General features: G+C 34.3%; 1 protein-coding gene across 1 annotated transcript in view; it reads left to right on the forward strand.

The window, feature by feature from the left end:
* LOC133171825 (unconventional myosin-Ic-like) overlaps window positions 1-14,321 on the forward strand; it is a 32,393-nt gene extending 18,072 nt beyond the window's left edge. Inside the window, exons 23-29 of the mRNA XM_061306622.1 lie at window positions 4,068-4,161; window positions 4,660-4,730; window positions 4,853-4,994; window positions 5,757-5,827; window positions 7,664-7,764; window positions 9,725-9,824; window positions 13,381-14,321. Of these exons, the coding sequence (XP_061162606.1) occupies window positions 4,068-4,161; window positions 4,660-4,730; window positions 4,853-4,994; window positions 5,757-5,827; window positions 7,664-7,764; window positions 9,725-9,824; window positions 13,381-13,395 (594 nt within the window). The 3' untranslated portion in view covers window positions 13,396-14,321. The remainder of the gene's footprint in view (window positions 1-4,067; window positions 4,162-4,659; window positions 4,731-4,852; window positions 4,995-5,756; window positions 5,828-7,663; window positions 7,765-9,724; window positions 9,825-13,380) is intronic.
* The last annotated feature ends 2,256 nt before the right edge of the window (window positions 14,322-16,577 follow it).

Genomic DNA, 16,577 nt, shown 5'->3' on the forward strand with positions numbered 1-16,577 from the left:
GTAGGTCACCGTAACCTACTTTCGGAAAATTTATGGCTTTAATAAAATATTTCGGGTACTAATTGGCTTAGAATCATAAAACTTTGTCAGTTTATGCGTCATGGGTCCTCGGAGTACAACAACTGAAAAGTAGTTCACAGTGACCTACTTTTGAAAATTTATGGCTTTAATCAAATATTTCGGGTACTAATTGGCTTAGAATCATTAAACTTTGTCAGTTGATGCATCTTGGGTCCTCGGAGTACAACAACTGAAAAGTAGGTCACGGTGACCTACTTTTGAAATTTTATGGCTGTATTTAATATTTTCAGGAATCATTTGGCTTAGAATCGTCAAAATTTGTCAGTTGATGCATCTTTGGTCCTCGGAGTAGGTTGACTGAAAAGTAGGTCACTGTGACCTACTTTTGAAAATTTATGGCTGTAATTAAATATTACAGGTACTAATTGGCTTAGAATCATCAAACCTTGTCAGTTGATGCATCTTGGGTCCTTGGAGTAAAACAATTGAAAAGTAGGTCACTTTGACCTACATATAAAATTTTATGATTATAATTTTAAAAAACATTTTAGGTATTAATTGGCTTAGAATCATCAAACTTAGTTGATGGGTCCTCAGAGAATGACAAGTGATAAGTAGGTCACCATGACCAACTCTCAGGTACTAATTGGCATAGAATCATCTTGGGTTCTCAGAGTGTGAATTGGAATTTCAAGGGTTTATGTAAATATACAGGATACTTCGAAGCTTCAAATAGAAGTGATAGGTTGTACAGTTTATCAGAAGAGCGATTCAAGGCCCATGGGCCTCTTGTATACATACGCTGTTACACTTTCATTTTTAGGTCACCTGAGTCACTCAGGTGACCTATTGCTATCTGTTTTCGTCCGTCGTCGTCTGTCGTCCGTCATGCGTTGTGTGTCGTGTGTTAACATTTGAACATTTTCAGCTTCTTCTCTGAAACCGCTGAACCAATTTCAGCCAATTTTAGCATATGACATCTATGTGTGAAGGGGAACAAAATTTGTGAATTTCATGGTCCCTGCCCCCTGGGGCCTGAGGGGTGGGGCTAAAACCACCAAAATTAATGCAATCTTTAAAAATCTTCTTCTTTACTCCAGGACATCAAGCAGTCAAACTGTTGACATGACTGTAATAAGTTTTGAGCCCTCTACCAAAATTGTGAAATTCATGACCCCAGGGCCAGGGGTTCTGGTGCTAGGGCGGGGCTATATAGATCATATAGTGAAAGTGCATTATTTCTTTGAAAATCATCTTCTCTATTCTTGGGTATTATTGAAACAAATTGAATACATAGTTATGATAAGCAAGGGTGATTCTACCAAAATGTGAAATTCATGGCCCCAGGGTCAGGGGTTCTGGTGCTAGGGTGAGGCTATAAAGATCATATAGTGAAAGTGCATTATTTCTTTGAAAATCTTCTTCTCTACTCCTGGATATTATTGAAACAAATTGAAAAATAGTTATGATAAGCAAGGGTGACTCAATCAAAATTGTGAATTTCATGGCCCCAGGGTCAGGGGTTCTGGTGCTAGGGTGGGGCTATATAGATCATATAGTGAAAGTGCATTATTTCTTTGAAAATCTTCTTCTGTACTCCTGGATATTATTGAAACAAATTGAATACATATTTTTGATAAGCAAGGGTGACTCTACCAAAATTGTGAAATTCATGGCCCCAGGGTCAGGGGTTCTGGTGCTAGGGCAGGGCTATATAGATCATATAGTGAAAGTGCATTATTTCTTTGAAAATCTTCTTCTCTACTCCTGGGTATTATTGAAACAAATTAAATACATAGTTATGATAAGCAAGAGTGACTCTATCAAAATTGTGAAATTCATAGCCCCAGGGTAAGGGGTTCTGGTGCTGGGGGGGGGGGGGGGGCTATATAGATCATATAGTGAAAGTGCATTATTTCTTTGAAAATCTTCTTCTCTACTCCTGGATAATATTGAAACAAATTAAATGCATAGTTATGATGAGCAAGAGTGACTCTACCAAAATTGTGAAATTCATGGCCCCACGGTTGGGGTTCTGGTGCTAGGGCAGAGCTATATAGATCATATAGTGAAAGTGCATTATTTCTTTGAAAATCTTCTTCTCTACTCCTGGGTATTATTGAAACAAATTAAATACATAGTTATGATAAGCAAAAGTGACTCTACCAAATTGTCAATTTCATGGCCCCTGGATCAGGGGTTCTGATTATAGGGCAGGGCTCTATTTGTGAAAATGCATTAATGTTTTAAAAATCTTCTTCTCTGCTCCTGAGTATTATTTAAACAAACTAAGTACATTGTTATGATAAGCAAGGATGCCTTTTCCAAAACTGTGAAATTCATGTCCCCAGGGACAGGGGTTCTGATGCTAGGGTGGGGCTATATAGCTCCTATAGTGAAGGTGAATTATTTCTTTGAAAATCTTCTTCTCTGCCCCTGGGTACTATTTAAACAAACTAAGTACATTGTTATGATATGCAAGGATGCCTCTTCCAAAATTGTGAATTTCATGGCCCCAGGGTAAAGGGTTCTGGTGAAAAGGTGGGGGGGGGGGGGGGGGGCTCTTGATAATATAGTGAAAATGCAGTAATTCTATTAAATAATCCTGTCTGCTCCTTAGAAAGCAGATAAACAACATGATTACTTATGATGAGCAAACTTCTGGTCCCCGGGTGAGAGGCTCTGGTGTTTCTCAGTGGGGAGGGGGGCTCTATTGATAATATAGTGAATCTGTAGTAAAAATGCATTATTTCTTTAAAAATTTTCCTGCAGTTGGGCATATCAGAGGCAAAAAGAGTAAAAGTTTTGATAAGGAAGGGTATTTTTACCAGATTTTTGAACATCTGGACCATTTGGTCAAGAGTTCTGGTCCTGGCCAGGGCTCTATTAATTTTTATTATATACCCAAGTGTGTATCACTCATTTTTACTGTAGATTTCGTACAATCACGTGACGGTGTGATCCAGCTTTCCGGATCACCACACTGTGGTTTTCTGAATCCATATCACCCCTCTCTGAAATTGATGACGTAGTACACAGAAACGTGACGTTATTTTTCATGCGCATCAAAAAGTTCCTTGACAAAATGCTTTGTTTAATGGGAAAATCTTATATAATTGATCTCAAAAGTTTTTTTAAAACTATATTTTGCTAGTTGTAAGGGGGGTATATAATAAATTTATCATTATAACAGTAACTTGATCCGAAGAGCCGTATCACGTCTCGTTGACAGGTGCGGATCATCAGATCAAACTCGACGCTTCGCATCTCGTTTGATCTGATGATCCGCGCCTGTCAACTCGACGTGATACGACTCTTCGGATCAAGTTGCTGTTATAATAATGTATATGTATTCTACTGAGAGGAGTTATTCCCCTTTGCTGTTTACTTTTGATAATTAATCACTGTAAATAATGTACTTGAAAGGTTAATAGAATAAGACAATTATGCAAGAATTTTTATTGTATAATACAAAAAGTATTTTCATAGTTTTAATGATCAGGTGGACTTGTAAGTAATAGATAAATAAAAATGAGACAAAAATAACTTGTCTTATTAAATGTTCATCAAAGACCAAGAGAGGCCTATGTAAGAGATTTCAGCAAGGAATTAAAATAGTACAGAAGCACTGGTAGTTTGCTTAGTATACTGTATGGTGATAGTGATAAATGGGGAACAGATTAGAACCTAATTTATGAACTGTTAATGAATACTGGACTAATTATTTTGTTGATCCTGATCACCCTATTTTTCTTGCTTTTGGGCAACAAAGCTTCACCTTTCAGTTCATTTTATACTCTATGGATTCTCTAAATTGTTGTATTATATTCAGGTGACCGTTAAGGCCCTTGGGCCTCTTGTTTTTTATTAGACTTCGACAGAAACTTCGGTATAAGAAATATTTATTTAAACAATAATATACAAATTAGCTGTATATTGTTGGAATAATTTGTGCCTTGTTTCACTGCATAATATTACAGGTTACAAACCTCTCTAAGTAAATAATAAATAACAATTGTAAGATAATATTTTATATATTAATCTAGATGGAAGAAAAGGTAGTAGCCGAGTCCTTGTTCAGGGGGAAGAAAGAGAGCTACTCAAAAAGTGTGGAGGAAATGTTTGCTGAGACCCGTCTAGGTAGGTCATCCAGATAATGTAACTGAGACTCATCTAGGTAGGTCAGTCCCTGATTGTGTAGCTGAGACTCATCCAGGTAGGTCAGTCCCTGATTGTGTAGCTGAGACCTGTCCAGGTAAGTCAGTCCCTGATTGTGCAGCTGAGACCTGTCTAGGTAGGTTGGTCACAGAAAGTGTAGCTGAGACCATCTATATAGGTCAGTCCATGATAATGTAGCTGAGACCCGTCTAGGTAGGTCAAGTTCCCTGATAGAGAACTTGAGTTGCTAGGAGGCCAATTATAATCTTAAACTGACAGTCAACTAGCAGTTTACTCATCAACTTAGCATTAGCTAAAAGAGTTACTTGTCTGTCAGTTACATGTATATAAAACTTATCTTGCATTCATCTTGACCATTGGCATTTATATACACAGTAATTGCTTGAAAATGGAAAGCTAAAATTGACTCTCTTTTAAAATTAATGGAAACAGATATATAGTGTGGAATTTTTTTTCCAGACAGCACACAAGAAGAGATGCTGTGTACCACATTTGACACTAAAATTAAACAACCTGATGAAAAAGTCCAGGTATGCTTCAAACAATGTTAATTAGAAAAGATTATCAATGATGAGGATCAGCCCTGGCTGCATGTATTAAATGACTAGACTAACAAAGCAACAATAAAAATATCTTACTTCTTGTCTCCTAGTATTCAGCTCCTGTTACTAAGTTTGATCGCCATGGCTACAAGTCCAGGAAGAGGATATTAGTATTAACGGACAAACACCTGTATTTACTGGACGAGAAGTCAGATTTATTAAAGGACAAGTTACCTTTCCAGCAGATCACAGGTATGACCATGACCTTTCTGTACTCTCAGGAGGGGCAGAGACTGACTTATTTACATGTATATAGCTAAACAAATTAAAGTCATTCATTCTCATATTCATTAAAGTAGACCCTTGTCGAGATGTGAGATGGAATTAATTGAGTGACCTCTCTGTACATATTAGTTCCTGGATTTGTTTTTTGTAATTTACAGATTTTATCTACATGTAATAGGGACTTCCCTGTATATGTACCTACATAATTTTACATGTCATTGATACTCAGTTCAGTTCTGACATTAGGAAATTTGCCTTAGTATAGAAATGATTTGAATTACTTTGCTGTATTTTATTACATTGTTTATTTATTACATGAGTATTTATTCCAGGCCTCCTAACCAGCAGTCTAAGTGATGGTCTGTATTTTTCTGACATATTGTTTATTTAGTACATGACTATTTATTCCAGGCCTCCTAACCAGCGTCTAAGTGATGGTCTGTATTTTTCTAACCTATTGTTTATTTAATACATGACTATTTATTTATTCCAGGCCTCCTAACCAGCAGTCTAAGTGATAGTCTGTATTTTTCTGACCTATTGTTTATTTAGTACATGACTATTTATTCCAGGCCTCCTAACCAGCAGTCTAAGTGATGGTTTGTATTTTTCTGACATATTGTTTATTTAGTACATGACTATTTATTCCAGGTCTCCTAACCAGCGTCTAAGTGATGGTCTGTATTTTTCTAACCTATTGTTTATTTAGTACATGACTATTTATTCCAGGTCTCCTAACCAGCAGTCTAAGTGATGGTCTGTTTGTGATCACAATAAATATGGACGACAATGGCAGCAAGGTGAGAACAGTTGTTTGTCTGTCTGTCTGTCAGGCAAAACAAAAAGATATGTTTGTTTCCTATAACATATGTTACATATGTTCAACAATTCAGGATCAATAAGAAATTTTATTTTAACTCTTTTTCTACCCCACCCCATCCCTCCATCAGATTTTATCCAAATTTGAAAAAAAAAAATGAGTAAAAGAAGCCCCCTTCCTCCCAAGGCATAACAATTTCTGTTAAAATGTTTCAGTAGTCAATAAAGTGAGTTGGTTGGGATACAGGAAACAAAAATTTTTTTTTATCTAGTCTTCAGGTATTTTTCTGCATACAATAATAAATTACACTTAGAATAGATGCTGAATTATTATGGTGAAAAATAAATGCTTTGTTTATGAAAAAAATTATATTGTATAATTATTAAATAAAAAATAATTTATGTAAAAAAAAATTAAATATCACACAATCAAAATAAGCCTGTACCGAGTCCGACAGTGAATAATAATAGTAGGTGTGGTTAAAAAAAAACTTGTAATGTTAGGTACTTTTGCTGAGTTCTATGTCAACTCGAGTTCTACGTCAATAGATTCTCTTACCTTTCTATGGAATTTAAGTCCAGGAAATTGTTGTGTTAATTGTGTGATGTTCAAACAGATGTGAAGCAAATACAATCAAGCAGGTGCTTTATGTGGAGAGAGGAAGGAAGACTCGTAATCTGGCATTATTTTGAAAATACTCGTGTTCATTATAAAATTCTAATTAACTCGTGTTCATTATAAAATTCTAATTAATTCTGATAAAAGGCACCAGATAGAATGTAATCAATAGGAAATAATAAATACCTGTAGTTTATTTTTAATTAACAGGATAATTTAGATGAAACTTTGGATTCCAAGGTACATCATGTTGGTGCTTCTAATATTTATACTTATGTATTATATGTCTTCTCTTTTTACAAGCTACTGTTTTTTAATCATTTCTCTTTATTTATGGTTTTACTTTTACTTTGCAAAGTTATCTTTGACATTGTTCAGCATTCATTAAATGCTTGTTAATGAAAACTTAAGGTTCTGCACATACACACAGATCTTAGGCAGGGTTTATCTTTTTTTCTTGAATCAACCACCTTTTTTGAAAGGGGTGAAGGGGGGGGGGGGGGGGGGGTTGAGGAGGCACTACCGGGTAATTTGATAACTGAAGGGTTAAGTCCATCTTTTAAAAAATCCCAATAAATTGACCCTCTCTTACCTTCAGTGATTTATATAAGTATGCATGAAATGTAAAATATTTGACCAGTACCTTTTATATAGTGCATGTTTCAGCAGTAATCTTGAACGTTTATTCTTATAGAAAGCTTTTTGAAATTGTTGGTTCGAAAATTTCTTTTGGCTATCGATAGTTTTTGTTACAGTATGTTCCTTTTCCATATTTAACACCAATATTTTAATTTTGATTTCTGTATATGTTAGTATTTTAACAACAATTTTTACAGTCAAAATATCAACTTTAGTGAAATATATCGTGATCTTTTTAGAAATACTTTGATTTTAACTATGCTTTAGATTGTTTCCATAAAAATGTCAGGAAAAGTGAACATAAAATATCACATAATTATCTAAAGGACACTTGTATCACAAAACAACCTGTCTATAAGTGTTCAATTGGAATTCTTGTTTTACTTCCTAAATATAGTGAGTTGTATTCACCTCTATGGAGGTACTACATTGTAACAAGGAGGTGGATTCCAATTTTAGGTGCACTTCACTATCTAACATTTAGACAATCGTTAGTCACATGTAATGAAGAGTTCTTCTGCTTTTGGATGGATTTAATGGTTTGGTTTTATTGTTTCAGGGAGACCTGATATTACATTCTGATAGAGTGATAGAACTTGTAACAAAAATTGTCATCCATGGGAAGAAGTCCGAGGCCTTCAGGGTCATTAGTGAAACAAGGTAAATAAAAAAAATACTGTACCTTGGGAACATTTGTGAAATGAGGTAAATAAAAAAACCAGACTCCTCAAACTGAAGGATCCTTGGCCCTCTTATAAGAGAGATAACTCTTACTGGATTAAATATCATATCTTTATAAAATTATCAGAAGACCATTTTTGTCAAATTTTGCTTTGTAAGGTATGCTGAAATTGTGTGCATTTTAATTATAGATTACATTTCTTGTTGAAAATCATTAGTGTTAATCAAAATTTTATATATATGCATGAACAGGGGGACTATGAACTTTGGAAGGAAATGACAGATATAAATACTAACAGAGATTAATTATAATGTTCCAATCAGTTTTTTAGCTCTACTGGTCAGAGACCAGAAGAGCTTATGCGATAGTAAGGTGTCCGTCGTCTGTCCGTCCGTCCGTCTGTCTGTCCGTCCGTCTGTAAACAATTTTTCAAAACACTACTCTTCCTACAGTTTTAGTCTGATTTCAATATAACTTGGCACACAAGTAGACTACACTAAGATACATAATTCCGTGTATCTGTTTTTGATTTCAAGGAACGGTGTTGCCATGGTTACTAAAATTAGAAATTTCTGTGAAAAACTTTCAAAACGCTACTCCTCCTACATTTTTGATCTCTTTTCAATATAACTTGGCACACAAGTAGACTACACTAAGATACATAATTCTGTGTATCTGTTTTTGATTTCAAGGAACGGTGTTGCCATGGTTACTAAAATTAGAAATTTCTGTGAAAAACTTTCAAAATGCTACTCCTCCTACATTTTTGATCTCTTTTCAATATAACTTGGCACACAAGTAGACTACACTAAGATACATAATTCTGTGTATCTGTTTTTGATTTCAATGAACGTTGTTGCCATGGTTACTAAAAATAGAAATTTCCTTGAAATACTTTCAAAATGCTACTCCTCCTACAGTTTTGGTCTGATATCAGTATAACTTGGCACACAAGTAGACTATACTAAGATACATAATTCTGTTTATCAGTTTCTGATTTCAAGGAACGGTGTTGCCATGGTTACTAAAATTAGAAATTTGCTGTGAAAAACTTTCAAAACGCTACTCCTCCTACATTTTTGATCTCTTTTCAATATAACCTGGCACACACGTAGACAACACTAAGATACATAATTCTGTATATCTGTTTTTGATGAGCGGTGTTGCCATGGTTACTAAAAATAGAAATTTCGATAAATACTTTCAAAATGCTACTCCTCCTACAGTTTTGATCTCATTTCAATATAACTTGACACACAAGTAGACTACACAAAGATACATAATTCTGTGTATCAGTTTTTGATTTGGATGAAGGGGTTGCCCTGGTTACTAGAAATAGAAATTTCCTTGAAATACTTTCAAAATGCTACTTCTCCTACAGTTTTGGTCTGATTTTAGTATAACTTGACACACAAGTAGACTACACTAAGATACATAATTCTCTGTACCAGTTTTGGATTTTGATGAACGATGTTGCCATGGTTACTAAAAATAGAAATTTTTTGAAATAATTTCAAAACGCTACTCCTCTTACATGTTTTGTCTGATTTCAGTATAACTTGGCATTCAGGTAGACTACACTGAGATACATAATTGTCATTATTGGTTTTATTTCATTGAATGATGTTGCCATGGTTACTTAAATTGAAATTTCTTTAAAATTATTTTAAAAGGCTACTCCTCCTACAGTTTTATTCTGATTGCAATAAATCTTGCCACAAAACAGACTAAACCAAGGACCATTATTCTATTTATTGCTGTTGCAAAGTTTCAAATCCAAGTGCTACTTTTATCTTCCTTTATAAGTACAAAAAGAGCTACAGCCTCATCAGAGACTTCTGGTTATTTTGGCAATGAAAATTTCATATATAAATATTATTAAATCAGCAAGCAATTTTACATTGCAAATTTCAGCATAGCATGATATTTTTATTTTAGCATAACACATGGTATATCTGGTGGGAAGAAGGGGTGTATTGAGTTCACTCGAGGTCAGACATCAGCAGTCAAGAAGGCCAAGAATGGAAATCTCTGTGTTGTAAGTGATCAGTGAATTCACACTTTGATTAAACAATAAATGCTGATGCATATACATCATAGGAACACCAATGAGCATCATTTTTGCTCCTTCTGCCTCACAAGTTTTGTTCAGAGACCAGGCTTCGGGGCCACCAACAAATAAAAATCTCAGCTCAAATCTCAGCCTCAAATCTTAGATTTCTGCCTCAGCTGAGATTTTCCTAAAACACCGTGCCACCAACATTTCTGAGATGCGTCTCACGTAAGCAGAGATTTGAGAAAAATCTTAGACTTATTCTTGTTGTTATATGCGACCTTTTTTCTTATAATGCATGAAGCTGTTGAATCAATGATTGAATTTACCTTTCAGTTAGTTGTTTATGCAATATTTTGGTGTATAATCGCGAAAATACACATTCTCCACTTCCTTTGTCTTTTATTTGCTGTTTTGAGTCACTCAACGGAAAGGATTCCATTACGATCTTTTCGACAATAAATATTCACCGAGTCCCCGTAAAATAATCCCTACAGAAGAATAACACAAAACATATCCAAACCTTTTAGTCTTGCTTCGTCTGTCTACATAAACACACAAAAATATACACCGAGGCGTCACTTCCGCCATTGTGACGTTGCGTGCCGAAAGATTAAAGAGTAGGCTAGAGAGGCGGATCAAGACTATATATTTACAGTCCGATTACACATTTTTTTCTTTTATTTTGTTTTGTACACTGTCAGATATATCTATTACATTTTACTCTCCATAGCAAAAATGTTGTAAATATAGGGAATTTTTGTCCCTATTTAGAATATTTTTTTAAAAAATCATTTTAAGCGATCAAAGAAAATAGATTTTACCGCCGAAATGATGATTTTAATACTGCAAACTCGGCATTAACAGTGATTAAAAACCGGGTATTTTTTTTCTAGCTGACGAAATGCTAATTTTGTCACATGATAATTTTCTTGAGTGTTCCGTAAAATTCGTGCATAAGTTGCGACAGAAAAAATGTCCAAGGCGAGTAATATAATTACAATTTAATTCAATATACATGTATGCTTAGTTTTACGTGAACCCAATTTATCAAGAAAATTTCGATACAAACTGTTTAATGTCAGGTTATTTCAGGTATACACACCCCTTCCCCCCGAAGAAACAACAAACCTGAAATTGAACTACGGACATGTATGTAGGGACGAGGCTAAATAACACACCACATTTTCCACGATCCCCTATGAGAAAATGTCACAGGAAAAATATTCTTCTTTTCAGATATAATATATATAATAATAATTAATTTCAGATATACGAGTGAGCAATATTCGTTGTTACACTGGACACCTAAATCAATCTAACAATCACTTATCAAGTGACGATTAACTGATTAATTTCTTTTAAAAGTTTCACGGCGTAATCATGTTGTACTATTTGAAACTCAGGACCATACTTGTTTTTTTAAATCTCAAAATGTAACTGGTCGTATTAAAAAAAAGTCAGGTTTATTCTTACAAATAATATAAACGGTCAGGGATTTTTGTGTGCGATGCATAGTGAGTATAAAGCAGATCCCCATACGCAGATCTAGAGGGCGGAGGTGGTCGTCCCCCAACCTGTAATTTGCAGAGTTATTATAAAATTATATACTGAATCAAATAAAAGTTGATTTTGGACACCCCCCCCCCCCCCCCTTGAATACGAAGACCCCACCACTACCACAAAAATAGTTTTTTCACGTTTGTGAAACGGATTTTTTTTTCTTTTCAAGAAATTTTCTGGGTTTGATATTTTTGGGTAAGCAGTTTTGCTTGTCAAGAAATTTCTGGGTTGGATTTTTTTTTGACTTGGATGGACACCCCCCCCCCCCCCCACACACACACACACACTGAAAAGAATTCCTGGATCCCTATTCTCAATTAGGAATTTTATAGATTTAGCGAAGATCCAAATTAGACAGATTGCTATCATCAGTGATTAATAAATGGTGATTTATAAATTATTTTGAAAGTATAGCAATATTTTTACACAGAATTTTAGACAATGTTCTTTTAATATTTGCGTATAATTTACACGAATAGTTACGTATACTGTACAAGTAAAAAATAACTACCGGAGAAAAAATAAAGAAGAGGCCGTTATGGAGATTTAATAGTATCTAATATTTTCTTTTCTGATATACATGTATATTTAATGTGAATTAATAAATTTGCCTAACCATAAATAGCACACTAAAATATGAATTTAATTAATAAATGAAAATAATTCTTGCATGAATTAAGATAAACATGTTATGTAAAACGTTTCACAAGAATATTGGTTTTATTCCTTATTTTTTTCTTTTGATATAGTTTCAAGTGCATTGTTTCAATGCGTGGGCAATATTATGACATTTTTTACATGTGCGTAAGAACCCTCCCCCCTTTTTCTTAAAAACGTATGATCTTGTTCTGGGAGAAATAAACATGCTCTCTGTGTTTGCACGTTAATTTCATGTATTCATGTATTAACGTGTGCACTGTCATAATATTTGCAACCATTTTACCATAAAATAATTCTGAGATTTTATTTGAGACTACTATGTACCAATCTCAAGATTTTCTGAGAAATCTCAGATTTTTTTCTCAGCTGAGTCAGAAAAAACGTTGGTGGCACGCACGTTTCAGAGAAATCTTAGACTTGAGAAAAATCTCAGATTTAAGAAAAAACTCAAAAGATAAGTCTGAGTTTGAGAAAATATTTCATTGGTGGCACAGTTCGGTGAGAAAAACTCAAATTTTCTGAGAAATCTCAGATTTGAGAAAATCTCAGCGTTGGTGGCCCCGAAGCCAGAATTTCTGTATTGAGTTCCTTTATGACATATCAAATTGAAGCATTTATTACTAGTTATTAAATTTTACATTTTTTCAATTTTTATTAGCTCAGCTGAGCAGGAGACTCAAATAAGCTTTTCTGATTGAAAAAGAGTTTGGCATCCGTCTGTCAGTCTGTTGTGTAATGTCTGTAAACTTTTCACATTTTCGTCTTCTTCTCCAGAACCACTGGGCCAGTTTCAACAAAACTTGCCACAAAACTTCCTTGGGTGAGGGAATTTTGATTTTGTTCACATGAAGGGCCACACCTTCTTTCAAGTGGGTGTAATTAAGAATGAGTGAAAAATTAATGGCATCTTTTAAAAATCTTTTTCTCAAGAATCACTGGGCCAAAAAAAGCTGAAACTTATGTGAAAGCTTCATTACATAGAGTAAATTCCAGTTTGTTCAAATCATGATCCCCTGGGGTAGGGCTTGGGCCACAACAGTGAATATACATAGGAAAAATCTTAAAAAATCTTCTTTTTAGGAACAACACAGCCATTATTAGTCATGTTAATACAGAAGCATCCACAGTTAGTGTATATTCCAGTTTGTTCAAATCATGTCCCCCCCCCCCCCCCCATTGTGACCACTTATATATTTAAACTTTTCAATACTGAACTAAATTCAGCTTTTCTCTAGCCAAAGTGCTCAGGTGAGCAAAGTGGCAACATTCATTTCAATGTTTATGTTAAATTCTCACAGTCTGGGTTTAAATGTTTTAGATGGTGGCTCAATGAATTCCAAGCACCTGCCAAAGACAGCTGAACTGATATTCAGACTTCTGATTTCCAAACATTTGAACTTCTGATATCCAGACATCCAAATTTCTGATATCCAGACATCTGAATTTCTGATATCCAGACATCCAAACTTCTGATATCCAGACATCTGAATTTCTGATATCCAGACATCCAAACATCTGATATCCAGACATCTGAATTTCTGATATCCAGACATCCAAACTTCTGATATCCAGACATCTGACATACCTCTACCATCTTCATTGGAATCCATTATACACATACCTGTGTGATCCTCTGTTAAATGTGTTTCTGACATGTCAAATTGGACTCTTTTCTAAATGTCCAATTCTTTTGTTATTATTTCCCTTTATATAATTTTGTCAACAAGAGTCCATGATGAAATCTGACCAGCTAACAAAGATCATGTCCAGAACATTTTTTATATTCCTCCTGTGTTCAATCATTAGACTTATAGTACTGCCATAGTAGAAGTGTTTAGTATATATATGTATACCCATGTTGACTGTTCTTGTGATGTTGTCTTATTTTTTTATAGCATCTGTTTAAAAAATCTATTCATGCTTGATTTCACTTTATGTTCATTCTTTAGTCTGTTCCACAAGTTTACCTAGATATGGGTTCTGCTAATTAATGCCATAAATCAAGTGTTTGAGGGGATATGAAACGGGGTCTCTCAGACACTTGCCATTATATTGCACTTGTTTAATTGTAGCATTGTTTACATCATTTCTATTTATATATACATCATATACTATATTGTGCCTATTGCTAAGTTGTGATATGTTGCAAGATTTGCCATCCTTTATTGCTAGTTTGCAAATTTCTATACAAACATTTATTGTTGTTATTTGTTAAATTATTGTACAATTCAACCTAATTAAATGTTTATTTTCTCCTTATTGGATTGTGATTTTAAAAGTAAAGCTCCTGGTTAAATGTAATATTGCAAATACATAATTACCATGTGTTGATATATATAAATAGTGATCGGGGTGTGGGGGTGTCCGAAAACAAAGGTTGGATCAGGTGCCATAGAGGAGTGAGCATTCCCTGTTGACTAGTCGCCATGTACTCTGTCATGATCTGGAAAGGGGAAAAATTCGCAGATTTCAATGTGAAAGTAACGGCGTTGTGACTTCAGCCAACATACCACTTAACGATAGATTGTATTTGCAAACACATTAATTATATCAACCATAGAAGACCGCATAACGGAGCATGTCACACTGATACCATAATAGTGTATATTGGTAAAGGAGGGGGGTCTATCCTCTTGTCCTTAATTTTAGGTACATGTACTAATATGAAAAAAAAATTAAAAACTCTAATATTATGCGATTTATGTCCCTGAGTTTAAGGTCAGATGATACGTTCCTCAATAATATATAATTTTTCCCCCAAGAATTTGTCAATATTTACATTCAATGTAATTTTCTCTATGAAATCCATTAGAAATCTACGACGTTCAAATCTCTATAACACACGCGAAACCTTGTCACCGCGCGGTAGTATACACAGTAGGAACTATATGCATTTTCAGTATCTAGGAATACAAACAACTACCCTGTTAAATTAACGTAAAATACAACTGTGCGTTTAAAATTAATTTGTCATTTTTTTTTCTCGCAATGTTCATTTGCGTTATTTAACTTTCCAACGTCACAAACGGCTTTTACGTCTATTAAGCACACCAGTTCTGAAAGGTGCTAAATTCATATTATAGATTAACAAAATAAACAATCATGAAGAGAAAAAATTAGAGAATGTAAATATAAGCATAGAATTCTTATTTTTGGATGTCGTTGGTCCTATAGGACACCTGGCCGTGCCGACAAATAATCACTTTGTATTCAATTTGTCGGCACGGCCAGGTTGTTATAGGACCGACGACATTCAAAAATAAGAATTCTATGCTTAAATACAAGTTAGTGCAAACTGTTATGTTTTAAAAGTGGCAGTTAAATGGAATATTGTGTAGCAACTCATCAGGTAAATAATGTAGATATAGGAAATGAATTTAATTTCTAAAAACTCATGAGGTACAGGAACTACAACGCTTCACGTCGGCATATTCAGGGGCGGGTCCAGAAATTTTTGAAAGGGGGTTCCAGGGTTCTCCCCCCCCCCCCCCCACATAGATTCACACAAACAGGGAGAGAAAAATCATCCAAAATCATGGTAAATAATATCTTTGTTTTACATCTGAAAAAGATGCCCTCCAGTCCAAATAAAAAAAAAACATATTCCAAAAACTATTGTAGCCTCAAAATTGAAATTGCAATATTTCCAAAAAATACAGAGAAATATTGTTGAGGATATGACAAAGAGCCATAGCGCATTTGATAGGCATTTTCGCTTACTTTATTAGCAGTGATTTCTTAAATGCATGGCTTAACCAAAATTTTGTCATACAATCTTAGTCTATATATGCGTAAAACCAAATCACACAATAATGATATTTCTATGTTAATTGGTCCCTCATATGATAAATATGAAAATTATCCAGTTTGTATGGAGTATATAGTAAATGTTGAGGTATCCACCTAACGATGACAAACTGTTGCCAAAGGCCACCCTTAACCAGAAAAACAACTTTTGAATACTTCTATTTGGATATGACTGCACTTCATTACATTTAGATAATTTTGGTTAAAGGTGGTCTTCATATTGAAAATTATGAAAATATATATTCAATTTTTCTTCTCATATTATCTTAAGATTTAGCAATCTGTCTTAAATTTATCCATTTGACATCAATGACTTCGTTGGCGCAGTGGTATGATTGCTGGACTGTGAATGTGGTGTTTGTGAGTTCGAGCCCCCATATTTTTCCAATTATGCCTTTTCATTTTTTTCTTTGTGTATCTTTTCTACGTTTTCTTTATTATGTTTTATAATATACATAATTTCAGAAAGTTATAATATACACATTACACTTTGAAAGTATCTCGGGAAAAGACGGTCCTAAAATATTTTATTAAATTTTGCAAAGAGCTAAAGCCACGAACCATCATATTTGGCCCTGTGTTTTTCACAAAAATAAAGTTTCGGTTCAAGAAGAGTACTATACGTTAAATATTAGAGGACAACATTCTTCTTTTCCATACATAACTTATATCGTTATATAATGCGCCATTAAACACGTGCGACGGTTG

The sequence above is a fragment of the Saccostrea echinata genome, unplaced genomic scaffold (genome assembly GCF_033153115.1).
Source record: "Saccostrea echinata isolate AGI-Se365-2 ecotype Australia unplaced genomic scaffold, CSIRO_AGI_Sech_v1 ptg000054l, whole genome shotgun sequence".
Lineage (NCBI taxonomy): Eukaryota > Metazoa > Mollusca > Bivalvia > Ostreida > Ostreidae > Saccostrea > Saccostrea echinata.